This window comes from Rissa tridactyla, chromosome 21 (assembly GCF_028500815.1).
Source record: "Rissa tridactyla isolate bRisTri1 chromosome 21, bRisTri1.patW.cur.20221130, whole genome shotgun sequence".
Lineage (NCBI taxonomy): Eukaryota > Metazoa > Chordata > Aves > Charadriiformes > Laridae > Rissa > Rissa tridactyla.
In genome coordinates, this window is record NC_071486.1 from 4,677,024 (window position 1) to 4,703,716 (window position 26,693).

General features: G+C 56.0%; 1 protein-coding gene across 7 annotated transcripts; it reads right to left on the reverse strand.

Annotated features, from left to right (window-relative positions):
• Window positions 1–5,247: 5,247 nt before the first annotated feature.
• KLHDC8A (kelch domain containing 8A) lies at window positions 5,248–26,387 on the reverse strand. 7 transcript variants are annotated; one of them, XR_008463279.1, is made up of 9 exons: window positions 25,541–25,854; window positions 17,731–17,786; window positions 17,121–17,553; window positions 15,395–15,559; window positions 14,096–14,311; window positions 13,624–13,725; window positions 12,793–13,418; window positions 8,278–8,547; window positions 5,248–7,859 (listed from the first exon to the last, which is right to left on the reverse strand). XR_008463279.1 is itself a non-coding variant. In XM_054181537.1 (8 exons), the coding sequence occupies exons 4-8, from the start codon at window positions 17,494–17,496 to the stop codon at window positions 13,225–13,227; spliced, it is 1,053 nt and encodes a 350-aa protein (XP_054037512.1). In that variant the 5' UTR covers window positions 17,497–17,553; window positions 17,731–17,786; window positions 25,541–25,805; window positions 26,215–26,387; the 3' UTR covers window positions 12,182–13,224. The 7 variants fall into 7 exon arrangements, 4 of the variants coding, with proteins under 4 accessions (XP_054037512.1, XP_054037514.1, XP_054037513.1 ...); XR_008463278.1 differs by having other exon boundaries at window positions 5,248–8,547; XR_008463280.1 differs by lacking the exons at window positions 5,248–7,859; window positions 8,278–8,547 and adding an exon at window positions 8,555–8,973.
• Window positions 26,388–26,693: the final 306 nt, after the last annotated feature.

Sequence of the window (26,693 nt, forward strand, 5' to 3'; positions counted from 1 at the left end):
GCTCCGCCACCGCCTCTCGGTACGGCCCGGCCCGGCCCCGGCCGCTAAATGCGGCGGCCCCGCCGGCCGCGCCCCCCCGCGCCCATTGGCCGCACGGCGGCGGGACGCCCCCGCCCGGGAACCGGTACGAGGAGCGGAGGGAGGGGGGTCCCCGGGCTGCGGGGAGACCCCACGGGAGGGGAGGAAGGGGAGGACACACGGGAGGGGGGGGAAAAGGGGAGCTGCTGTGGAGGGGGGGGGTGAGGGGGGGACACCAACAAGGTGGGTGCAAAGAGGTTGGTGGGGGTGCGGGGGGGTGTGCAAAGGCAACCCAGGGACAAGGGAAAGAGGCAGGGTACAAAGTGGGGGACAGAGGGGTAGGAGGGGGTGTAAAGGGGTATCTTGCAGACTGGGGGGAGTGAAGGACTTTCCAGAAGATGATCATAGAATCACAGCATGGTTTGGGTTGGGAGGGACCTTAAAGATTGTCCAGTGCCACCCCCTGCCCTGGGCAGGGACACCTCCCACCAGCCCTGGTTGCTCCAAGCCCCGTCCAACCTGGCCTTGAACCCCTCCAGGGATGGGGCAGCCACAGCTTCTCTGGGCAACCTGGGCCAGGGGCTCACCGCCCTCACAGCAAACAATTTCTTCCAAACTTCTCATCTAAATCTCCCCTCTTTCAGTGTAAACCCGTTCCCCCTGGTCCTATGGCTCCCCTCCCTGATCCCGAGTCCCTCCCCAGCTTTCCTGGAGCCCCTTTAGGGACTGGAAGGGGCTGGAAGGTCTCCCCGGAGCCTTCTCTTCTCCAGGCTGAACCCCCCCAGCTCTCTCAGCCTGTCCCCACAGCAGAGGGGCTCCAGCCCTCCCCAGCATCTCCGGGGCCTCCTCTGGCCCCGCTCCAACAGCTCCGTGTCCTTCTGCTGTTGGGGTGATGCAGGGAGAGACTGGCACTCAAAGGCTGAGAAGAGGCGCAGGACCAGAGCACTGGGAGGATGCGGAGCAAAGCCCCCAGGTGTCTCACACCAGGTGAGATGCGGGGACAGAGGGACACAGACGTACAGCTGGCCAAGACACACGTGCACACACACGTGGTTTGCCACAGGGAGCCACAATGCGCCCAGGACTTTCAGAAAAAAATATGTAGTGAGGGCAAAATCAGAGAGAGGAGAGGCCTGGGCAAGCGCAGCCTGTCCACGCTCGCCACAGGAGGATGCTTTGCCTTCCTGGACATGTGGCCTGGGGGGAGCAGTGTCCTCCTTGACCAGAGCCAGGGGTGGGGGGGAGAACGTCTGCAGGCTGCTCAGGCACCCCCACGCAAAGGCTTAGTACGCACATTTCTGGTTAATTCTGCAGCACCTTCCCGTGTGGTCTTTCTGCCCCTGTGGTAAATCTTTGTTTTGAGATATTAAAAGAATGCAATTATTTCCCAAAGCAGCCAAAACATAAAAGCTCTTGCCCAGCTCTGGCATGTGTGAGGACACACCGTATTGATTGAAGAAAGAGATAGCTCCGGCATTACTCATCCCCGCACTCAGACCTGGATTTTCCCACCACTTCCAGCAGCTCGGGGCAGGGTGAGGCAGAGCAGGGGCTCGCGAGGGGGATGATTTAATCCAGCTCCGGCCCCTCTCAGAGGGGGATGATTTAATCCAGCTCCGGCCCCTCTCTGCAGGCTTTGTGTCCCCGAGCAGGGAGGTGGCAGAGGATGGAGCTGCGCAATGGCCCAGCACCGTCTCTCAGCCCATCATGGCCATGTCTCCGTGTCAGGATGAGACCCGGGCAGGTGTCGCAGTTCCCTGGCTGGTTTTGCAATCTGGGTATTTAAGACTGGCATTAAAAAACGACCCGTTGAGGGCATTCGCCCCACAGGGCAGCTGTAACAACAGGCACCCGAGGCCAGGTCTTGGAGACACGCACCAAACTTCTGCTCATCTGTGGCTGTGATCTGCCTCGGTGCGGGAAGGAAGATTAAATACCATCTCAATAGAGTTTGGACACCGGTATCTTGCACTGCCAGTGCCCCTGATTTTTATTGTTTTTTATTGCCAGTGGCCATGGGGCACCTCCGTTCCTCACTAGATGTCAGGGACGAACAACTTCTTGCAGCTTCAGACTGGTCCCGCGTCCTTTCCACCCTCAAACCTGCCCCCAGGCTGAACGCACCGTAACCCATGGGCAAACCTCTCTCCTCATTTTAAAACTAGTCACCTCCCACCAGTATGGGGCCGGGGGGCGGGGGGGGAATGTCCGAAGATACCGTGCTGAAGCAGAGTCGCAATAATGAATTATTTACCGTGCAGTAACTGGAGCTGCGTTTCAATCTGCAAGTGGCCAGCAGGGCCCATAGGGAAGATAAACAAGGCGTAGATGAGATTAACTAAACTGCTGTAATTTCAACGTCAAAGTAAACAGATCGGATCCTGTTCAGGCACAGCCCAGAGATTGCAGAAGAGTTGAAGGGGGAAGGTACAAACCTACCTTATTGCAATAAACAAAGCCATTTCACTCGACCGAGATGAAAGTGTCTGCGTCTCCCGGACACTGCAAGCCCATGGACTAACACTATCACAGCTGTGGGATCGCTCGCAGTGTAACCCACCGCTCCAAGAAAGCGCTTGAGCGCGCATTTAAGGTTAAACACATGTTTAATAGCCCCGTTGATTTATAAGAATGCTTTCCAGAGGCTTTCCCCGCAGTGATGATGAAAGGAAACGGAGCCTTGGGTAGCTTCTCTTTCTGTTTCTACCAGACAAATTCTTTTCTGCAATTTTCTGTGTTGTCTCTGATATGTAGGCTTAGGTATGCTTTTGTTCTAGACCGGCTCAGGAAGCCTATTTTAATGGAAATGTCAAGGGACACAGATCTAAGTCCACTGGAATCCACTGATAAGGATCCGCTATTGTACCAGTATTGCCACTGCTTTCTCAGCAGTGGGGAAATCCACTAAAATTCCCTCTGCCTCCCCCAGCTGCAGCCTTAGAACTCCTAACCAGGGTTTCTCCAGCGGCAGCCCTTTGTACCACAGGCCCCAGTGCGCGTCCGCTAAAACCAACATGAAAGTCAACACGGAATTTGGCTGGATGTCAGGTAAACCCGCTCAAAGCCAGTCTAATCAACTGGATGCTTTGTCATAACGGAAGCTCTATTTACTTGCAGGCTCCTAACTTTGTATTTATTTATTTATTGTTTTAAAATAAATGCTACAGCATTACCTCAGTGCTAAAAACACCCACATCCTGGTCAAAACCTATGGCTCTGCCATCGGGGTCAGTGGCAACAGGCTCTGTTCACCTCTGCTTGTGGACTGGGAAAGGAATAAACGTTCCCCAGAAGACACGCTTATAGCAGTGAGCCCTCCAAGAGGGAAAGGAAGAGCTCTCCTGAGCATTAAAATGCCAAAGACAACAAAAAGTTTAATGATCACCTCTCATTAGTGGTCTTCCGAGCTGGCAGCATTCCTCACCTGCTGCTGGGGAGTGCTCAGGCAGGTGTGAAACCCATTCCTGCTCTGAAAACACTGAGGAAGCTGGTTTTGCTCTGATCCTCCCAATTGGGTGCCCCATCCATCAGCAGAAGAAGGGAAACACATTAGCACCAATAGGAGCCTTTTGAAAAGTAATTTATGGCCTATCGCTTCTAATGATTACAGCAGAGGCCACCCTTACACCTCACTTCCACCGCAGCTGCGGATTACACCAGCCTGCAGACTCCATCCATCCATCCATCCATCCATCCATCCATCCATCCATCCATCCTTCCATCATCCGGTCAGGACATACATCTGCTCTGCGGAAAGCCAAGCTCATTTTTTCCAGCTTGATAATGACCGGGAGGGGGCAGATTTTGTGCCCAGGCTAGTCATTTGTAAGGATCATTTTGGAAAACCCCATTAACCTGATAACGCTGTCACCGCGATGCTCCTGAGCCCAGGTCCTGCCATCACCCCTTATCGCTGCCGGCGTAGGCAGGGGCACGGCGGGGCGAGCAGAAGGGAGATAAGGGCTGTGCCGCAGCCAAGATGGATCACAACTGGAGAAAGCAGACATATCGTTTCATTCAGCTGGATGGAGCAGAAAAAAGCACCGCGCTCCGCTTGTAGAAATGCGAGCGGTGAAGCACACCAAGCAGAGAAAAAGAGGAAAGCAAGACCGTAATCAGGAGTGACGTGGTTTGTGCGCAGCCCATGGGGAAGGACGGGGTCCCGGCTCCGTGTCCTGCTCACGCTGCAGCTGAACCGGCCACAGAAGGTCCCAGGACCTCGTCTCCCGGCCGCTGGTACGGAGCGATGCACCCCGGGTCAGCGACACACGCCTCCTTTAATTGCTAGATTTATGAGCTTTTTAGCCCAAACTGTGATGAACCCAGGAACTTATCTTCTTTGGATTTTTAATCATCACATAAGCAGGGGATAAGGTGATCTTTGTTGTTGTGGGGTATTTGCCTTAGAAATCGCTACAGAGAGACAAGGGAGATGTGCAGCGGTCTGAATTACGCTTTAATCTAAAAGTTTGCTGAATAAAAGCCAAAATAGCAATGCCCACCCAACTCAAGCCCTGTACCTCACCCACTACAACAGATGTTAACCACTGTGGCTAAAGCCCCCAGTTACAACCAGCAAACCCCAGTCAAGTGGGCCCAAGGGCTGAGCGGGGACCCACACACAATTTTCTCCTGTACTGGTGAGTTTGGGGCAATTCCTTGGGGGCTTTGCTCTCCTCTCACGTACGCGCCAATGGCTTGCTCAAACACACGGATAACGGGAATTTGGTGCACGCCCCAGCAATCACAAGTTACCCACAGCAAGGAGACAAAATATTACACATATAAAATAAATTAAATACATCATTAGATATATTATTCTTCTATTAGACCATCTCATCCAGGGTTTCCCTACCATGGATCAAACCAATTGTACAAATCAAATGACCCACGGCGCCGCTGGAAGTTCACGGCGGGGAAGGTTACAGCCTGCACATGGGGCTGCAGAAACGCCGAGGCATTTATATAAAAAATTATAAAAAATAAGCAAACTCCCACCCACCCCACCCCACCCCAAAAAAAAAGCTGGAGCTTTTATTTTCAGAGCAGGAAGCGTCTGTATTTCAGGGTAGTGACTGATATCCGTTACCGTGCCGGCGGATGCTGATGGAGCGGGTTTGTCTGCTGGCAGCCACGGGGCTGGCTCAGCTGCGGCTCGGCGGCTGGTGTCCCCGCAGGGCTGGGGACCTACCGGGGCCAGGGCAGCGCGCACAGCGACGGGGACAGCACTGACAGAGGGGTCCTACTGTTTCCTAGTGTTTCCCGGTGCCACTGCGGCTCCGGCAGCACGGAGGAGCTCTATTCCCAGCTATCTAGACAACGAGAAATTCCCCAGTGAAGCCGTACAACAGCCGTCACGCAAAACTGGGTCCCTTTTTGGGAAGGGTTGGCCGGCTGATGGCCAAAGGGCAACACTGACCCCAAAGAGCATCGTTGCCCGATGACCAGGACCAGCCGAGCAGAGTGGGACGTGGCTGCGTGTGTTCTGGGCCCGTGGCAAGGTACGGGAGCCATTTCTGCTCCACAACCAGACCCGTTAGAGGCTGTTCTGAGGAAGTTTCCTGTTTATGCAGACAAAACCTGGTCGGGGACAATAAGAAGCAATGCTTTTTGGCAGGGCAATCAGCAACAGGAGCAGCCACCGGCGCTGGTACTGAAAAGCCCGGCTCCCAGTAAACACAACTTCGAGTATGGGGAGTTCAGGCGAGGACACGGCCCCAGCCAGCGCTGGGATTTGTTGAGCCCCGTTAGGTTGCTGGAAAACTACAAGAGCTCGGCTGGGTTTCAGATAAAGGAGGGCAGAGAAGGGGTGGTGAGTGCCGAGGTGGCCAGTGGGCACAGGGTGGTGTGAAACCCGGGGGGCGGCTGGGGCAGGAGGACCAGCCCGGAGCTTTTTGCAGCTCCCCCAAGACAGGAGGAACTGGCTGCCCCATCTACTGAAGATCAGTAAGAAAGAATACCACAATCCACCGTTCAAAGCACTCGGTGTACTGAAATGTGATCCTGTTTCAACGCAAGTCTCTCCGAGAGCTAACACATATATTAAAAAAAAAAAAAAAAAAGATACCGCGGACAATTGCCAATCCATTCTCAAGATTGCTGACAACAATTCTCCAAGGCAGGTCAAATTTACCATGTATTTTGGAAAGGAAGGTGGTTGGAAACCCAGTTATTTCATACCTGTTTGCTTTATTTCTAAAAGATTCCCTTTGCGCCACCATCCACAGCGATTTCAAGGCCAGGTTCAGCAAACGCGCTTTGACATCAGCAGGTCTTCTCCTGTGCCGAGGTCTAAGCACACCCCTTAAATACACTACGGAATTGGCACTGGGATTGGATTTCAATGTCAGACGCAGGACGGCAGTGGTCCTCACGACATGAGACCAGGTGGGCAGTTCACTGCATGCCCTGCCCCTGAAGAACAAGTCGGCCTCGGGAAACCCTGCCCCTGGTGCCAGGGCGGCAGCAGCCAGCTGAGGCCACAAACTCTCCCCTCCGCGGGCAGGAACCCCCCCAGGCACGGCCGCAGCTCCTCCAGGAGGGAGCAGGGAGGAACACCCCAACCCCCCATGCTGCAACAGGACCTGGTGGGTGTCTGTCCCCCGCCGAGCCGGGGCAACACGGGGATTCATGCAAGTGCCTCCCTGAGACCTCCTGAAGCAGCTCTGCGTGTCGCAGCTGCAGCTCCGACAGCGGTTCCTGCGGGAGATGGCAGCGGCTGCTGGGTACGTGCTCTCGTAACATGGGACAAGCCCTGCCGTGGGCTCAGCCCGCAGCGGGACCCTGCAAAGCTGCCTGCTCCCCGACCTGCTCGCCGCGGGGGCACTTCTCTTGCCTCACGTCCCCCGGGACGCCGTTTGCCCCACGCAGCCGCCGAAGCTGACCCACCACCGCTGGCCATTCCCATCAAAGGCGCCGTTCCACAGGGCTGGTTGGATCATTGGGCTTGACCTCCCGGCTGAGGCTTTATGTCGGTCCTCCAGGCACAGCGAGATCCATCAAGCATCGGTTTCACAGATGGAAGCGCTCAGCATCGTCTGCACAGGCAGAACAGGCAACACGCATCTGGGGAAAGAACCTCCGCAGCTACGTAATCTGTAGAGGTTCGCTGCAGAGCTCAGGGAGCTGCAGGAGTGCGAGCAAGAGCAGGACTCAACCCCACAGACATTTCCTCTGCAGCAGCATTAAAGACCATCTGCTCGGAGGACCTGAGAGCCGAATTCAGCTACTGCAATGTGTTTGGACTCAGAGGTGATGCCTGTTCATGGGAGCGAAACGCTGGGGGAGATGCATAACATCCTTTTCACCTCAAGTTATTTGCTGGATCCTTATCTTATTAGCCAGGACCCCTGCACAACCCAAAATGGCATTTTGGAGCCAGCCTGCCATCCTGCCAGCATGGTTCTGGGCTTGGCAGGCCCCCCGGCTGCAGCAGGATGCCCGCGGGAGGTGCTGGTCCAGCCTGGGCTCAGCCCATGGATGCCATCTGCCGTTCAGAGCACTGGGAGGAGAACGGGAGCCCGGCCAGCACCGCTCAGCCCAAACAAGCCCAGCGCTGCTTAAAAAACAAACAACCCGACACACACAGAGTCTGGGTCACCTCCCTGCTCCCCAGCCTTGGCTCCCGGTCACATCTCCATCACCTGCAGGGCAGGCACAGCCCTTGTGTTTCAAACAAAAGCAGATTCTTCTCCTGCAGCCTCCTATTTCCCACAGCGGTAGGAGCCACACAGAGAACGGCAGGATTTCAAGGTGCAGTTGTGTGAACCATCAGTGGAGAGACTTAATCCTCCAGCTCGTGCCTGCCAGCGTGCTGGAACTAGTGAATGCCACCATCGAGCCTGTAGACGTAATGGGAAAGTTTGGGAGGATTTCCCCTGCTCCTGGAGGGAATCTCAACCCACTAGCAGGGATTTCCCACGAGCCCAGAGGAGCCAGGGAAGGACTGCTGGTTCTCAGAGGCTGGGTGGCTGGCAAGAAGGTGGCTGTTGCTGGAGTCCCCCAGCATCTCCTTCCAGTCTTTGATGAGCCTGGAAGCAACTTTAAATAACCTGGTGCTGCCTAACAGCTCACCGCTGATTGCTGGGCACCCGCCATCCCCACAAGAGAGATGCCCTTGGTCCAGAGGGCCATCATGAGCCCCCAGAGAAGTCCAGCAACAGCAGGGAAGGCCAGGAGGGGTTGTAGGGGTCACGAATGGCATTGACCAAGCCATTTTTGGGGTGCAATGCAAGTGCTGGGGACAGGTTGCATTCTTACCTCCGAGTCCCTGCAATCAAGTTGCTTTTGCTTAGGGTCATTCACGCAGCACACGTGGGCATCTGGGGTGGACGCTCAAATAGCCCGTCCAGGGCAGGAGGTTGTAACATATTCCATATTTTGAATTGTGGGTTGATTTTCCCTGGCCTCGGCAGCAATTTCATTGAAGTCTCTTATTCCATGATTAATTAGCAGAGCTCCTCCAGCCCCACCTTGGGCTGCTCTGCCATCCCGCAGAACAGCTCAAAAGCATGCTTAAAAGTTTGAAACCTGTTCTTGAAATAATTAAAGAAGATTAGTTTGAAAACACAGCATGGGGGTAGGGCCCAGAAGGCCCTAACCAGTATAGGTTAGGGATGGACCTGCTGGAAAGCAGCTCTCAAGAAAAGGATCTGGGGGTCCTGGTAGACAGTAAATTATCCATGAGCCAGCAATGTGCCCTTGTTGCCAAGACGGCCAACGGAATTCTGGGCTGCATAGGGAAGAGTGTGGCCAGCAGGTCAAGGGAGGTCGTTCTCCCCCTCTGCTCTGCACTGGTGAGGCCACAACTGGAATACTGTGTCCAGCTCTGGGCTCCCCAGTTCAAGAGAGACAGGGAACTACTGGAGAGAGTCCAGCGTAGGGCAACGAAGATGATGGAGTGATTGGATGATCTTCCCTTATGAGGAAAGGCTGAGAGAGCTGGGACTCTTTAGCCTGGAGAAGAGAAGGCCGAAGGGAGACCTTATTAATGCTGACAAGTACCTAAAGGGTGGGTTCAAGGAGGATGGAGCCAGACTCTCTTCAGTGGTTCCCAGCAACAGGACGAGGGGTAACGGGCACAAGCTGGAACACAGGAAGTTCCGATCAAATATGAGAAAAAACTTCTTTACGGCGAGGGTGACAGAGCCCCGGAACAGGCTGCCCAGGGAGGGTGTGGAGTCCCCTTCTCTGGAGACATTCAAGACCCGCCTGGATGCAGCCCTGAGTGATGTGCTCTGGGCAATCCTGCTTTAGCAGGGGAGTGGGACTAGGTGATCTCGAGAGGTCCCTTCCAACTCTGAAAAATTCCGTGATCCATCAGGGACCAGGCTGAACTCCTGCCACCAAAAGCCAAACCAGACGGGCCGTGGGCTCCCACGAGCAGAGCCCAGCACAGGCACAGATCAGTCCTACCCTCTAGTCCTAGCCTGTGCCCCTCACCATGTAATTATGGATACGGCTCTTCTCACCTTCCTGCTGCCTGGCTACCTCTCCGTGTTTGCCAAGCCGTTTATGTAAAATGGCATTATTACTAGGGAAAGTGCATCAATTCTTCAGGTACAGAGGTCTCCGAGTGGGCGTTATCTGGAAACACGTCGCAGTGGAGGCGTGCTGGAAGTGTCTGAAGTCTCGGCAGCTGCCTTTCCCAGCAGATGCCGGGGAGACGGCAGCAGACAGAGCGGGGGTGGCTGCAGAGCATGCCGCAGGTCACAGCGAGAGCTCGCGGCTGCTCACGAAGCCCCCAGCCCCTGAGATGGGGATAGACACGGAAACAAACTCCCGGGAGAGCTGCTCAGGGTGGGAACTACGCCTGGAAAAGTTCAAATGAGATCTAGGCGTAAAGCTTTGGTGAAATCTTGGCTCTGCGTAGCACCACCATGGGGAAAAGCACCCCCAGCCAAGAGCACCCAGTGCCGCAGAGCGACCTGCCACCGGCTGGGGACACGGCGGCATTGGGGACGCGCCAGGGATCCTGTTTGGTGACAAGAGCTTGGGTTTCACTACAAAGGCAGCTGACCCAGACCTGCTTCTCTCTGTGCTGCCACTCAGAGAGCTCCTTTCTCTCCCTCTCTAAATGCATGGCACATCCCCAGCTTTCGTTACTGACCGTCTCCCCCCAGCCTTGTCCCCAGTCCCTGACATCTCTTCATTAAGTGCTAGAGCGGGTTTATTCCCATGACGCTGCTTTGTCTCTCGCTCTCTTCAGCCTTTCTGGAGGGAGAAAGCAAAGGATCAGCCCCCAGCTGTGCTGCAGCCAGACAAAGGGAGCGGATTCCTCCTCCCCTCGCTCCAGCTTAACAAAGCCCACACCGAACCCTGAGCCTCCACCAGCGCGGCCTCGCCGCTGTGAAGAGGGCTCAGGGCTAACGAGAAAGCGAGAGCAGAGGAGCATCAGGCTGTGCCGTGTGTGGGAAATGTTCCTTAAGGACAAAGGAAAATGCTTCATTAATAGCTAGAGACTCTCGGCTGTGCAGGGGCGGCTGAAATGGATATTTGCTGTGCTGGGGAGACACAGGGTTTGTTCTAGAAGAGGAGAAGGCTCCCTCTCTCCAAGCCTCCTCCATCCTCCTCCAATTTTTACAGTTCACAGGGATGTTTTATGAGCCTTCTGGGGTCAGGAGGCAGCACCCCCGGGGCTGCACACAGAGAGGGGTGCTCTTAGCACCTTCCCTCAGCCCTGCTAGACCTGGCAGACCGTTAAGCATCCAGGGATGCGGTTAGACAGAAATGCCTGGCCCCGGTGCCCTGCTCACCGTTCCCTGCAGCCTCACCCCCGGGCAGATCTCACCCCAGAGCCCCCCCCGCGACTGCACTACGACAAGATTCTCTCGGTTGGGCTCCGTGCTCCCCCCCGGGGGGGCTGGACCACAAGCCAGCATTGCTGGGGGCAGCTCCTCCACCCCGGCCAGAGCTTCATTTCTGCATCAGGGGTAGAGTTCCTTTCTGCAATTAGACAGTTTCATTTAAACAACCTTCCAAAATACGGCACCTAAACGAACAAAGCGTCAGGACCACAGATGGGACCGTGGCAGGGGATGGGGACAGACGCTGTTGTGCCTATGTAGGCAGCCAGGGACAAGCAGGTGGGATGTAAATAATTAGCGAGCAGGTTGTTAGCTGCGGAGTCGGTGCCTTTCCCCTTTCATGGGAGCTATGCGGCGCTTTGAGATCAGAGCGAGGGGACTGGGAGCTGACAGGGCTGCACTTCAAAAAGGAGCCACTGGCTTCACCACTTCCTAGCAAATACCGACAGAGGGGAACGGGCCCTGCCGCCCCGGGGAGGGGGATGCAGGCGATGAGGCTGGTCCTTGCCCTCCAGCTCGCCTCTGCGCCCTGGTTTCAGCAACACAGGATTAATTTCCCTTTCAGTAATTTTACTTTTCAGTAAGGTCACTTCCAATGCTTGGGAAAATGCACTTCTAGATGACTCTAGTGCCTGAAGTTGTGAAAATATTTACTTTACAGCCAGCTCTGGGGTGCAGGTTTCAAGGTCTCAGTGCTTTCGAGCTCCCCAGGTGCGGGGATGAGGAGGAGCGAGACCCAGGCACTTGACCCAAGCTGCCGACAGGGTTATTTCATACCATGAACGTCACGTTCAATAGAAATTAGAGAGTTTGCTGAGGAGTTCTCTCTCTCTCTCCCTTGATGGCTAGGATCCTGAGAACTCCTCACCCCGGTGCCAGAGCCCTGAGCCCTTCCCTTCCTCCCGAAGCCACAGCGCTCGCAGGGTCCCACACTGGCTGTCCCTGGAGGGAGTGCACGGCTTCTGTGGACGGAATGGGCTGGGGAGAGTCCTTGGATATTTTATGTTGGCATCGGGATCAATACTGGTTCTTTAGTGTTATGAATGCTAATTATCTAGTCTTGTTCTATTAACTCTATTATATTCCGACCCTCGGATTTCCGTGTTTTTTTCTGCAATTCCTCTTTCCCGGGTGGGGAAAGGGAATCCCCGGCCCTGGCCGCCCCCCAGCCCGCCCCCCCGCGCTCCCCGGGCCGCCCCTGCCGTTGCCGCCGCCGCCGCACGGTGTCCTCGGTGCTCCGCGGCGGGTCCGGCACCGGCGGAGCTCCGCAGCCCCCCAACCCCGCAGCCTCCCGGACCCCCGGCCAGGGAGCGCTTTAAACGAGGGGTCGCACACCCCACCGACCCCACCGAGCCCGGCTCCTCCGAGGGCTCTTCTGAAGAAAAGCTTTTAATGGTGCAACTGCTACAAGCGAGAATTGAGCCCCACGGCTCAGACAGCCCCCCGCAAACTGCCCGGGAGAGCAAAACCAAAGAGAAGGCAATGGCCGGGGTCTTTGATCGCCAAAGCCACTGCCCGGCCCCGGGTGAGACCACTCCAGGACTCACGTTTGCTCCTTTCTCCCAGGGCTAAACAGAAGACCTTAAAATCATTAGAGGAGCTAAAAAACAGGTTGGAGCATTTAGATTGAGGCCATCTCTGCACGAAGCCCGGCAAAGGCAGTAGCTGTGCTAGTTCTGTGCCAAAAGTAAGGTCTTCCCTCTAACCAAAACAGTCCCTTGGGCATTCATCCCTCCCAGGAGCGTTCGCAGCCCCTCGGCTCCAGCTTCTGCCAAAGCAACAGTCGAATGCTACAGGTTTGCAGGAAAAGCCTTGCTATGAAGGCAGAAGAACGATCCCCGGAATCTGGCTGCAGGTTAGGAGTTTCCCTTGCTGCAAGCCAAGGGGATCTGTGCAGGGAAGCACGCGTAGATCCCAGGATGCTGGAAGAGGGCAACACCAGAACAGTTCCCCCTGAACCACCACTGACCTGTCTGGACACTCCTAACACCTCTGAACCTGCTGCCTTTGGTAGCGGGTCAGGAAGGCCACAGGGAGACACTTGCCCATGCCCTGATTGCCAGAGTCCTTCCTGGTGGCAGGAGATATGGCACAGCAGCGCTGCGAGCAGTTCCTTCACCTGGGTTTCCCTGTAGAGCTCTGAAGATGACTGGAGGGGACCCCCGGCTAAAGTGCTCCTTCCCTCCGTGGGACTGGAACGGCAGCGCCCGGGAGGGAGAGGAACAGCAGCCCTGGCTGCAGGCTCCTGCCGCCCACGGCTCCAGAGCAAGGCTGGGTTTGGCTACCAGCGGGCAAAGCTGAGCTGCTCATCCAGCCCCAGCACTGCCGGGGGCTGCCCGGCTCCACCACCGCTGCTGCTGGGGGCAGCGAGGGGCAGGGTCCTCCAGCGGGCAGGAGCCAGCTAGGAATCGGAGAGGCACAGGGCCTCCACGGCGTCGCTCAGGCCCTGGCTCACCCCGCCGACGGCCAGCAGGCAGTTCCGCACCACGATGCTGGAGCAGGCGCAGCGTGGGGTGGGCATGGGGGGCAGGCTCTCCCACTTGTTCTTCTCGGGGTGGAAAGCCTCCGCAGACTCCAGGACAGTCGGCTGGTTTCCTGGAAGCACAAAACAAGGCACTCGTCATCTGGGAAGCACTGTCAAGCATCCCTTGTGTGCTCGGGGACAGTGTCTGTAGTCTGGACCCCATCCCGGTATGGAGTCTGTTCTCCCTGCTCCCTCAGGCCAGCATCTCTCCCCTCTGTAATGATAATACAACTCATATATGCTTTTAAATTGTTACCACCATCCTCAGTGCCTCACCGAGTCCCCCAGCCACGACGACTCTGCCTTTCAGGTAGCCAGCCACGAAGTCTGCTCGCCTTTTCTTCAGGTAGAAGGAGCGCTCCATCTTCATCCAGCCACCTGGGAGGGACAGGACAGACCAGGCATTGCAGGAGCATCCGGCTCCCGGGAAACCATCTGCCTCTCTGACCTCCTGCTTCCTCGTGGAAGTGCAGTCTTGCTGCTGCACCTTGGGGTGATAAAACCCCATGACACAGGGCTCAGCTCCCTCACCACTGTGTCAGGAGGGAGCTGAAAACCATGGTTTTTCCCCCTTGCTCCCTTGACTTGTTCATCTTGACTGCAGCCCTTCCTCTAGGCTGGGTTCAAGGCACCAGCGGTCCCAGGATGCAGCAGATGAGAGCTCTGCGGTCCGCAAGGACAGCAAAGCCCCAAAGCACAGCCACCCACCCAGCTCCTCCGGGAAGGACAGAGCTGGGACAGCCCCCACCTTGTTCTATGTCAAACATGTCCACGGTCCTCATGAACTTGGGCTGCCGGTAGAGCCGTCCCTGCCGCAGGCCCCCGAGGCTGAAGAGTTTGTCTTCTGTGGGCACGAAGCTGGAGAAGGCCCTTTTGTTGGGGATGTTGGGAAACTTGGTCCACGACCTGGTCTCTGTGTCAAAGACTTCGAAGGCATTGATAGCGTACTTGGACTGCCTTCCACCTGGGGCAGGGGAGATGGAAAGAAAAGGGGTCAGCTTGGCTCATAGCACCAAGCAAAGGACAGCAGGAACCAGAGGAGCCTCCCGGGGCAGGCTGAGAGCGAGCTGCCAGCTGATATGATGTCCCCAGGTCTCAAGTCACCTACAAGAGGGCCTGCTGGGCCAGGTAACTTCTCACCCTTGAGCCCCCTCTCCTTTAACTGCAGGTTCATGGCATGAAAACACTTCATTTTTCAGTGCATCACACCCTCCGCTTCCCTCCACGCCGGCAGCAGCGGGATCGCTGGCACAGGAAGGTGTTTAGCATGCACCCGGTTTAATCAAGACAAATTCACAGCAGAGCAGGGATCAGCGCTCAGGGAGCCTTTGCAATTCAGATGAGTTCAGCGCCAGCGCAAGCCAGCGAGCCCCAGTCTCGCCGCCGAGCTCCTGACGGAGCAGGACAGCCAGAGCAGCTGCTGCTACCGCCACCAAAGACGTGTATTATTCTACCAGCCATCAGACGCAGATGAATACAGCTATTCTCAGCTCAGATGCTCGGCGTGCCTTTGAAGGCAGAGCCCGCGCTCGCTCCTGGGCCCACAAACTGTTCACCAGCAGCAAGCGAACTGCAAAATAGATCAAAGAGTCTTTTCTGGTAACCCCCAAAGAGAGCCAGGGCTGTCTGGTGGTTTGCGCAAACTCCTGTGGTTTTGATCCTGATACGCCATTTGGCCACAAGCCACATTTCTGTGCCTTAGTTTCCCTTTCTGTAACACAAGGCTAATGAAAAATGTCCCCAGCGAAAGGCTTGGTCCAGCATTTCCCAGCTACAGCAGGTCTCTCCTCTGCCAAAGGCAGACCCTTTGTGAAACTGCGTGGTACTTTGCTGATAATAAAATGCATAGAAGTATTTTTACTCAATAGTTGAATCCAAAGGCTTTTATCACAGTTGTAAGAACACGAATTGAGCAAAGACCAGCTGTACCCTCGGCTGCCAGCAGCCGGGGATGGGCCTGGGAGAGGGGAGGTTTCTCAGCGCCCAGAACACAGGAGCTGCTGCCCTGCAGTGCTGAGGAGGAGGAGGAGGAAGGACTGCTTCTTACCCAGCACGTAGATCTTGGTGCCTCGCAGGAAGGACGTGGCAGCGTACCGGGGTGTGGGCATGGCCGCCAGCGACACCCAGATGTCCTTGAGCATGTCGTAGTGTTGCAGGTAGTTGTGTGGCCGCAGGTCAGATCCCATCCCACCAGCCGCGTAGACTCTGTAGTCTGGATTGGGCCAAGAAGCAAAACAGCCCCCCAGAATTATTACAGGAAAGCCACAGAAAAACCCACCCTGCAACAACACACGTGCCACCGTATGTCTTCATCCCCACCTGCGTCCCTGCGTACGTCCCGAGCTCCCATCCCCGGGGCAGAGGGAACGCCCTGACCTCCTGGTGCCCGCAGCAATGCCGATGCTCTTCCCCCAGCCCTGCTCCCCCCTTGGCTAAGCTCCTGCTTCGCCCCACCGAGATCTGGCACAGGATGCGACCATCCCAGTCTCTACAACCCGTACCGGAGGGCTCAGAGCCAAAACAAATCACTGAGGCTACTTATTCCTCACCAAATCCATACCAGCTATATCCATCTCCGGCTAGTGGCAGACCTGGCTCTCCAAGACCTGCCCAGCACCCACGTTATCTCCTTCAACAAGCACTTCACTCCACAGACAGGGTTCAGCAGAGCAGCCGCAGCAGCCTGGCCCTTGTGGGCAGCCTCAGGAGGCAGCAGACAAAGCAGAGACCAGCCTGCACGCTGCGAGGATTCGGGCAGCTATTTCTGTTCCTGGCCTCTCGCACCAAATTGACCCTGTCGTATCAGTCAGGCAAGCTTATACTCCGAGAGAAAAAAAAAAAATCATCTCCAAGATGGTAAACATTATTTTTAAACATTCCTTGACGGTAGCTTTTAAACCCACTTAAGCAAACAAACCAAGCAGCTTTCAAAGAAGCTGCCTGGAGATTAGATCCGTAATCCCAGGCACGGCGGGAAGCTGGCTGACCTCAGGCACGCTGCTCAGGAACACAACTCCCAGCCCCGGGCTCTTCAAAGACGTGGCGGAGCATGCTAAAGGAAATCAATGCTCCACATCTCTGCTTGGAAATTAAAAAAAAACGAGATGGGCTGATAAGGCAGAGCCTCATAGGCACTTAACGAGCCGCAGTTAAGCTTTCGGAGGGGAGCTACGCAGGAGCCCCCCACGAGGCCAACCGCTTCCCCTCCTTATAAAAAGATTTGAGCCCACAACCATGAAGCCGACACTCTCCTGGCTGGTTCTGGCTTTGGACCAGAGATGTCTCTTCAAACCAAAGCTATTCTGTGGCTCTGAGACCTTCACCTCTGGCTCCACGGCTCAGCCTGGTCCTCCCAGCCTGGCTACGCTGACCCCGCAGCACCATTCCTATTTTGCCAGCATCTGCAGCACAAAAGGACCAGAATTTGCTACAAAACCCTGGAGAAGCTTGATTTAAGACCCTGGGGCTTGGAACAGTCTGAAATACCCCTGGGTACCAGCACAGCCATGGCCCTCGTGGCTCCGGGGCTGACAATCCAGAGAAACCCCCGTGTTTAGCTGCTTTTGGCCACCAGTCATCTTTAGCAGGGGGGATATGACAACTACACGGGGCTCAACTTCTCGGAGCACAGAAAAGGTTTTGGAGAACCACATAAACCCTGTGCCGTCGCCCAGAAAGCTTTTGTGCCTGACACATCAGCCGATGCTAACGCCCCCCATCTCCCCATCCCGCGGGCATCCCTCCCTGCCCTGCAAGGGCTGAACCCTCCTTGCCTTTTGCCGTCACCGAGATGCCCATGGCAGCCTCTCTCAGCGAGTTCCTCTTCTTCCACTTGCCCTCATCTATGTTGTACATCTCCACTATCTTCAGCGGCATCTGATTCACTCCGACCCCTCCTATCACCATGATCCTCTTGCCCAAGGTGGCCACGGCCACCCCTGCCCGGGCCGTGGGCATGGGGGGCAGCGAGGTCCACTGGTCGGCCTCGGGGGAGTAGACCTCGAAGCAGTCCATGGGGACACCGTTGTCATCGCAGCCCCCGATGGCGAACACCTGCCCGCCGGCTTCCACCAAGGTCGAGTAGACCCGGCGGCTCGGGAGCGGGGCGAGGGTTTTCCACTGGAAGTCTTTGGTGTTAGCCAGCTCCATGGTGGCCGGTGGGGCGAGGCAGCATCGGGCCCTGCCCACGGGAGGGGGCTGGCTACGCTGCAAAACAGAGCAGAGAAGTGCCAGGGAAAAAAAACAACAGAGAAACGCAAAGCGCAAAGAGCATCCTCCCCCGGCAGAGCTGCAGGCAGCCAGGGGCAGAGCAGGGGTCGGAGCATCCACACCGGGCAGCCCCCCCGCAGCCACCCCCCGACACAGCGCAGCAGCGACCCGTACCTTTCATTGCGTTTCCATTAATCCTGCAGTTCCAGAAGCTCATGCAGAGACCGGTCCTAAAAATAAAACAAAACAAAAGAAGGAGGGGAGAGCAGGGAAAAAAAAAAAAAAAAAAAAAAAAAAGAAAAAAAGGGAAGAGAGGTTGGAGTCAGTTTGTTATCCTGCTGCCTGAGCATCCCCGCCCCCAAGCGACATTCAAACTGAGGAGGCTGAGAGCCGTCTGCTCACTTCCCCGGCTGTTTTCCTGCCTGATGGGGAACTTTTCCTTGCATCCTCCTTCTCTGACCTGATTACTGCTCCTGACCCCTGCGTACATCCTCCCGCACGCCCCAGGGAGGACCCGCTCCAGTAGCCCTCGGCTGGGAAAGGCGAAAGCCGGCACTCGGCCCTGTGCCGCGGAGCTGCGAGGGATCCGGCGAGCAGCCCAGGGAGGGGAGGCACAAGCTCTCGCTGGAAACTCAAGGTCTTTTTCTCATCTCCTCTCTCAGAATGGCCGTTAAGCATGCAGATGAGATTAATTAGTGCAGGAGGACAGAGGGAGCGCAAGTGGAAAGGAACAAAGGCAGCGGCTCGCTCACTCGCCCAGCGTGGAATAAGGTGCGTTTTGCACTGAGCAGCTCCATCTTCATTGTGTAACTGGGGCTGTTTAACCAATTGCCCTTAAAACAAAGTCAGATCTATCTTCACCCTGGCAGATGCAGCAGCCTCTCCCAGCACATGCTGCCGGCAGGAACATTTGGAGACACGACCGCAGGGCGGAGTGAGCAGCATCCAAAAAACCCCAAAGGCGGCACACGCCTTGCTGAGCACTGCTGTGGTCTGGGACAGCATCGTTCCCTCTTCTCCCCACGCACAGGCTCCTGAGACCTTTCCCCGTGCATGCCGAGGGCCCACTGAGCCCCTGAAAAGAGCTTTGCCGGCAGCAGAGCAGGGCTGGCCCTGCTTTCCCGTGGACCGTAGTTTGAAAGTCCCTGGAGCAGAGGTTCACTCCCAGACTCAATTCCCTGCCTCCCGGCAGACACCAGCCCAGGGCCAGCGCCTCAGCCCCTCTGCTGCTTCCAGGTATTTTAGCTAGATACAGCAGTGTGGATGTGGGGTGGGATGCAAAGAGCCAACTTGCTCTCTCTTGTCTGAGACATCTGGACTTGATGATCTCAAAGGTCCTTTCCAACCATGAAGATTCTATGATTCTACGATTCTAACTGTTTACAGCCCTTGGGTGTCTTCAGGCGATGGACTCCCTTCTTCCAAAAGGGAGAACAAGACTTGTTTCCTGCTGCTTCATCTGGAGCAGAATTAAACAAGCGGGTTCTGCAAAACTCCCTGAGCCCGGAGCAGCTCTTCCCCTCCCGTACCCCACTGCCTTGCCGCCCGGGTCTGACCACAGCCCTCCAGCTCTCCCAGCCCTCCGACAGCCGGAGCAGACAGAGCCTGTAGCTTAGCAACAGCCACCTACAGCCGCCTGTCACCACCCGGCACTCCGGATCATCCGGCTGGGTATCCTGATGCTTTCTGAGGGCCACAGCAGGGAGCAGTGATGCTGATCCCCCTGGAGGGGGAGAAGCCCCGGGATGCACGCAGGGCAGAGGCACACGGGCTGTTGCTACTGTACCCCAGACTCATCCTGCCTGTAGCACACGGGGGATGCCACGTGTTTCTTCCATAAATTCATGCCTGTCGTGTTCACCAGGGAAGCAGGGAGCCTGGAGCGGCCCTCGGAGCACAGCCAGGGCACGTGCCGTTATCTCAGACAGGTACAGCGCAGCACCCCCACAAACTCCTCGTCTCCGCCTCGGGGCTCAGCCTGCCAGCAGCAGAGCCTGCAGGGCACATCTGAAGGGGACATCGGTTTCCGTGGTCATGTTGATCCTACATCTCCTCCAAAAGTGTGAATCAGAGGAGGGCGATGGAAAAGCATCAGTGAAACAGGTCTCGGACAACTGCCCTGAGGTCCCTCAAAATCACTTCACGTACAAGTCCGAGCTGGCACGAAAACCAATCAATCCAAGCAGGGCTGGTTATGTTAACTTGTTCTCCCAAATAAATTTCAGTAAGCCCGCTAAACATCATTTATTGCCTGAAGAATGTGGTTAATAAACCCACAAATACTCCTTGGGCTGTAACCCTCCGGCAGCAGGGCCCCGTGCTGGCACATGCGCACACCCCCGGCACCGGGGGGGGTGCGGGACAAAGGAACACAACGCAGCAATAAAAAGCAGCAGCAAATCCAGCCGCGCTTTGCATCTTCCCAGCAGCTGAGGAGAAAGGGGCCAACAGCAGCCTGAGATCCCCAGCTGCTGTTCCCCGCTCCCTTCCATCCCCTCTCTCCCGATGTGCACCACCGCCAGCAACCGGATCAGCCCGGGGATTTTTGCCTTGGCAGTTTAAGCAGCTCTGGACTGTTGCTTGCATGAATAATTTATTTTCTTTCCAGGTGAATTTTCATGCATTACCACGGACAAATTCAAGCGTGGGCCAGCAAATTAGAAAAGCAGAGCCGGCTCCTATTTCCAGGAGCGTGACAGATTTGCATCCTGACCTCCGAGAAGTCATTTTCCTGCCCCGCGCCTCAATCTCTTCAACTCTGAAGCGCAGTCCTGGGATGAGGCACAATCAGCATCGTTCAAATGTCTGACAGAAGCAGAACCTCGCGGCTGGTGCCAGACGGTTTCTCTGCTGTCATCAAGGCTATCCAAAGCCCAAGCGTAATTGTCTAAAATTGCCTAAAAATTCTTTTTCAACATACCAGGGCGCAGAGAATGATTCAAAGCACTTGGAGATGGCTGAGCGTTTCTGTGGAGTGCTGGGCAGGTCCTTCACGAGACCAGCAGAGCAAAGACCGGCAAATTCAGCCCAGCTGTGGAACCAGACAGCGGGAACCGGCACATCCCGAGAGCCACCCCCCCAGCAGAGCTCTGCCCGAATTCAGCTGCCTTGGCGTACAAATAATTTGCCGTTCTTCTCTTTCACGCTCTTTAAAGAAAATCAAGGTCAGGCTGAAGCGCCCTTTGTGCCTCCGTCTCTCCAGCATCACCTGAGCCTCACCGAAGGCAGCGCCAGCGCCGCAGGGGCTGGGAGCCCTCAAAATGTGCTGACCCACCACCCCCGCGCGCTGCAGCCACGTTCTGCTCCCAGGCAGAGGGAATTATCACTTAATTATAGCAAACACATTGGAAGCATTAACTTTTCTTTTTTTTCCCCCCTCTCTTAAACGGCTACATTAAAATCGGAATGAATGGTAATTGCTTTTCTATCAGAGGAGACGGCAGGCCCAGGGCACAGCCCTCGCAGGACAGAACCCCCCGCTTTAAGGGCTCAGGCAGCCCCAGAGCACCCACATACACCCCCAAGATCTTTGCTACGGAGCCCGGGTGGGCAGGGAGAGCCCCACAGCACCCACCCAGAGGGGTGAGGGCTCCGGTGGGAGAGGGGGACCTCCCGGTGCGCGGGGCTGAGCTCCCCATGCTGGAACACCCAGATGCTCCCTCCAAGGAGAGGCCATTCCTCACCCCGCAGGTTACACCAGGCTCGTTTTAGAGACTCCCCCCTGCTTTAAGTGGCATTTCTTACCTGCAGTGATTTGTGATTTATAGAAGGGACACACTGGCGGGTATTAAAGCGATTGGACGGGCTGAACAGGGGAGGAAGATCTCGGCGCGTGGCGCTGCCGAGCGCAGCTGCTTTCCCTCTCCTTCCTAACTCGCCTCCCTCCAGGATTTACAAGTTTTGCTGCTCTGGGTTTGAGATCCCCTCAGCTGCAGAGGGGCAGCGCAGGGCCCGGCCGGAGCTGAAATCCCCACCCTCCAGCATCATCAGGGTGCTCTTCGGGCTGATGCGCCACCCTAAATACTGCATTGCAACGCCACTGCACGAGCACAGAGTGAAGAGGGCTCCGATTTACACCTCTCCAAATTGCAGGAAATGCAAAAAGGCCCCAGAAGATGAAATGCCACGGAGATGCTCCCAAATCTGCTATTTTTAATGCTCATATTGAGGGTACCCACCCTGAGACATCACTGTACACACCCCCAGCCACACTTACACATACGCACACGCTCCCCCCAGGGAGGAGCTCAAGGCGAGAAACGGAAAGAGATCCTTAATCCTGGCTCAGCCCCAGGCGGATACAAGTCACTATGAACCGATGCTGTCCCACAGTCGTCTAACTTGCGCTGGAAAAAAGCCTCCAGCACTTCTGCAGCCCCAACAGCAGATCGCTGCTGTGCCTCAGAGAGCATCACCCACTCAAACCCTCACTTCGGGAGCAGCCACCATTCCAGGGACACCACAAAGACCCGGGGACAACCACGCTGCTTCCTGGCATCCCATCACAAGGTCCCTTGAGCCGTACCCAGCCGACCCTCAGCTTCCCCCACTTCAGTAGCGTGACCCCAGGTTTCCATCACGGGATCTGGGAGTGGGTCAGACCCGGGACGGCCGTCACAGCCCCACCAGGAGCCGCGCTCCCAGAACATCGCTGCTCCCCATATCGTCTGCCAACTGCCAAACGCCTACATGTTCCTTGCTGACACCAGGAGCAGGCTAAAACAGAGACGCAGACAGCCACCAGCCTGACAGAGAAGCCTATTACAGAAACTACTGCCTTCGGAGAAAAAGCTCTTGTACTCACCCAAATGTCACGCCAGATAAGCACGGGGCAGTCCTGCCATTTGCCAGCCAACGCGAGAAAAGGGGCTGCAAAGCTGAGCTGGAAACAGCCCGACATCCAGCCGGCATCACCCGCCGGAGCGACGATTCCCACTGCTCTGGGGACGGGCGTCACAGGAGAGGCAGGAACAGGGGCAACAACATGCTGGAAATAGCACACAAAACCCGAGAAGAAACCACAGCTCCGGCTCCTCAGCACCAGGCAGGAGTGAGCAGCTTCGTTTCAGCCCTGCCTTGGCTGCCTGCACTCTATTAAATAAAGAGCAGGGAGAGATGACACAGCACAGGCTCGATGAAGACAGCTAGAAGGAGATGATTCAGTGCAGGGAACCCGTTTCTGTCCCAAGGAACAGTCACGGTACAAAGCCCGGAGTGGGGGACACGGCGAGGAGATCCCCAGGAATTTCACCCGCTGCCGAGGAGGGGTGTCAGGCACAGCCCAGCTCTCCCCTGCCTGCGCCCGACTCTTACCGGTGCAATTCCAGGTTACAGCAACGCCCGGGCGCTGGGAAAAGTGCTGCTCCAGGCACAGGATCCAACACTTCTGCTCCCAACGTGAGCCCAGACCACTCCAAGCCACTCGCCCGCTCCGAGGGGCAGAGATGGAGAGGGGCAGAGGTGCCAGGTGCGGGATGCCCGGGATGCTGGGCACAAGGCCCAAGCACACCCTGCCCGGGCAGGCTCTCCTGGGACCTTCACCCCTGCTCTCCCCGGGGCTGGGGGCTCTGTTCACCCACACAGGGAGGAGAAGGTGAGACTCCACCTCCGCCCCTCCTCAAAAACCCAAAAGTAACTACCTGCAGCTGGAGCTGCATGATGATGGATGGAGCTGGATGATATCACCTCCCGTATTGGCCAGAATCAGGGATTTTTGTCAAGACAAAACCAACAGCGGGTGATGAGAAAGGAGGGGAAACACGGTGATAATTTTCTTTATGCTGTTTTCACCTACGCTGGAAGTTAGCAGGATATGGTGCATCTCAAGAAACACACTGAAAAAGTTTCACATGTGGGAGCAGCACTTAAACCTCCCCGTTAATCACGGTAATGGAAGTGAGCTGCTTTTCCTCCTAGAAGCGTATAAATGTCATGGTGTAACCACCCTTTGCACTGCCAGATAAACATCAGCACGGCGTAAAGAGGCCCCGTCCCTCTGGGCTCGGGTACCAACCTTTGCTGTAAATAAATGCCTCCTTATTTCAGCAAAGACACAGCCGACGAGAAATACAACGCTCCCAGGGGCAGATTTTCCAGGAGGCTCTAAGCGCACGTTTCCCCCAGCTCAGCACCCAGGAGGGAGCCATAAATCCCTTTAGGGGATGTTTTTGGCTCGTTTCTCTGCCACCCAACGAAGAGATTTTTTTTCAGAGGAGCCCAGCACCCCAAAACCCCATCGTACAATAGTCCAGAGAGCTCAGCGTCCCCACAGACACGGCTTTCTTCAAGTCTTCACCACCGATGGCGTGGTTCTGAGTGGGACCAGGGTCTTTGGAGAAGTCTGGCACCTTTGTAACCCCCCCAGCTCCTGTGCCAAACGTCTCCTTTGGGGTCCCACAAAGGCAGCTTCTCCTGTGGTCGCCTGCAGTAAGGTGCTATGTGATCCAACACCACTTCTTCGCGACACTCAGAACAAGGTATAGACAGCCTTTCTATAAGCTTTGACTATTATACAGTCCTAGCCCACAAGGTCACGTAACACCAAGTCCAGGTTTTCAAATTACTCCAACTTTTAAGCAGAAAAGGCTTTAAAAAAAAAAACCCTCTGAAAACCAGGGACTCCGGTGCCTTTACTTCTCCCTTGTTCAAACCCTGGCAGCTGAGGCTTTAAACAGAACATGCATGAAATTTTCAGTCTGGTATTTCTGACCTCTCTTCACACTGAATCAAGTTTCCTTGCCATAGTAACAGCTACCCAGAAAAACAACAACAAGAAAAAAAAAATCCACTAGTTCCCTGCCTTTTCTCTGCAAATTACCCAGCCAGCAAAGGAGACTGCTTGGTTATAAGGAAAGAGAAAAGGCGCTGCAATTGTGAAGAGATTTAATTGTACCAAGCAAAGAAAAAGCGGCAGCGCTCACAAGCAGCTCTTTTCATTCCTCCCGTTCCTGAGCATCTCTCGTCGCAGACGTTAAGTACGCGCAGTTTGAACGCGAAGACAGCAGGCTGTGACCCATCTGACCTCCTCCCCAGCTTCACCCCGTCCCCCCATTACCGGTCCCTTGAGATCATTTCCAGCCTCATCATGCCAAATGCAATTTCCTGCGGTTGCTAATAAGAGGACAGCAGAGAGGCCGTGGAAGGAAATATTCCACAGCGAACAGCACAGCAGTCGTGCACCAGAAGGATGCCAGGAGCTTTAGCAGGCAATGGGACAGGGAGAAAAGCTGTTTCATTTTTTGGCGCTCATTAGCGCAAGGAAAGAGCCCAGACCGTCCTTTTTCTCCTGGGCGGGCTGAAGAGTCAGCAGAACGAGGTAAGATTTGTTCACGTTGCAGTTTGCCTCGAGAGAGTTATAATTTCATCACGAGAAAGGACGACCCACCTGCGAGACTGAAGGTTGCCCCTTCCCCGGTCCCACTCCCAGCAGCACCCTCCATCTCCTCCCCCTTGTCCCCCCCAGGCTGCTGCTGCTCCCGGCACAAACAGCTTCTCTTTCGCATGGGCCAAATACAGAAGGTCTTTTCCAAGCCCTGCAGTCTTGCTGGTTACGTTTATAAAGCTCCTGTTTCTCTGTATTTAGGCTGCATCCCTCCGGAGGGAATGTGAACAGCTTAGGCCAGATCTCAGCTGGGGGGAGCTCATGGCACACCCCCACCGCTGCGGCTGCCCAAGCTGACAGGGCCTGGGCTGGGAGAAAGGCTGAAAATACAGGATTTAGGGACTACTGGAAGGGAGAAAAGAAAAAAAAAATAAGGAAAAAAGAAAGGGAAAAACCATCCTCCTTAACCTACTCTTTTGGGGGGGAAACACAGACTCAAAGCTTTGTTTCTGGTTGCTCATTAAAATCCTGGCCTGGCACTGGGAGAAAGCTGTCCTCCTCCGAAGCATCCCCCCCCGCCTCGCCCCCCCAGTAACCCACTGACCTCCAGCGGGAAACTCCCTCCCTCCTGCCAGCAGAGCCGGGGAAGCGGGATGTACTCACAGCTCCCGGGAAGCCGCGCCGAGTCCCGGTGGAGCGTGGCTCTCTGCTAGAAACGCTCTTCAACTTCAACACCCAAATCCTGGGTACCCGCAGAGCATCCTCCTCCTCCTCCCTGGCTCCCTCCGTCCCCCCCTGCACCCCGCGGCGCTGGCGAGGGGGACGCGAGCGGGGACGGCAGCAGCCGGGGGCTGGGAGGGATGCGTGGGAGGGATGCGAGGGGAGAAGAAAAATAATCAGCGTAAATCCAACAGCTCTAATCTTCACCCTGCCGGAGATGCAGGACAATTAGGAGGGAGAGTGTTTCCCCAGCTGGTCTTTGCCGGCAGCCGGGGCGTGCGTGTGTACACACTGCATTACCAGACCCATACTTAAGCCTTTTATGGCTCCCCACGCTTGCACAGGATGTTCTGTGACGGCGGCTCCCCCCACCCGCCCTTCCCCGCCCGCAAAAAACAAAACTCCTAGAAAAGGGAGACAGACAGACAAAAACAGGAGCTGCCTCGGAGAGGAGAGCGAGCCTCAAAGGCGCTACTGCGGCGGGACCCGCTCCGGGGAGGGCTGGGGGGTCTGCCCCGGGCTGGGTCCCAGTCACGGCTGGGGAGAGCGGAGCCCTGCACCGGTGCGGACGGCCGATGGACACGCACCCCCCGGGTGGCTGGCCGATGGACACGCACCACAGCGCGGTAAGGAGGGACAGCGAGGGGGGTCAGGCAGCAGCGGCCCCAGAGCTTCTGCTCCCTCTGGCTCCAGAGGTCCATGGAGAGCACCCCTCACGCTGAGGTTGGATGGACGGGGGGGTCATTGGAGCCCTGGTGTCCAGGGATGATGTTTCCCAACCTGTCGCTTGTCCCGGGCTTTCGCTTCCCTGACCTGCTCCTCTAACTCTTCTCCTAAAGGTGTTGCAGAATAACTTTGCAGAAAAATAATTTCTAAGCAAAAGCCAAGAGAAAGATCCTTTCAGCACATCTTCCATCCAGCTTCAAAGCTCCTCCCCAGAGATGCATTTACAGTTCAGCCCAGCAGATGTTTCTAATCCTTCAGGAATCCCCTGAGCTCTGAAAGGCCTCGACAACCCCAGGGATTTCTACTCCTTTCAGCGTTGTGCTCGTACAGCCTTCCCCACCGGCGCAGAGCTCTGAGCATGGCCGGTACC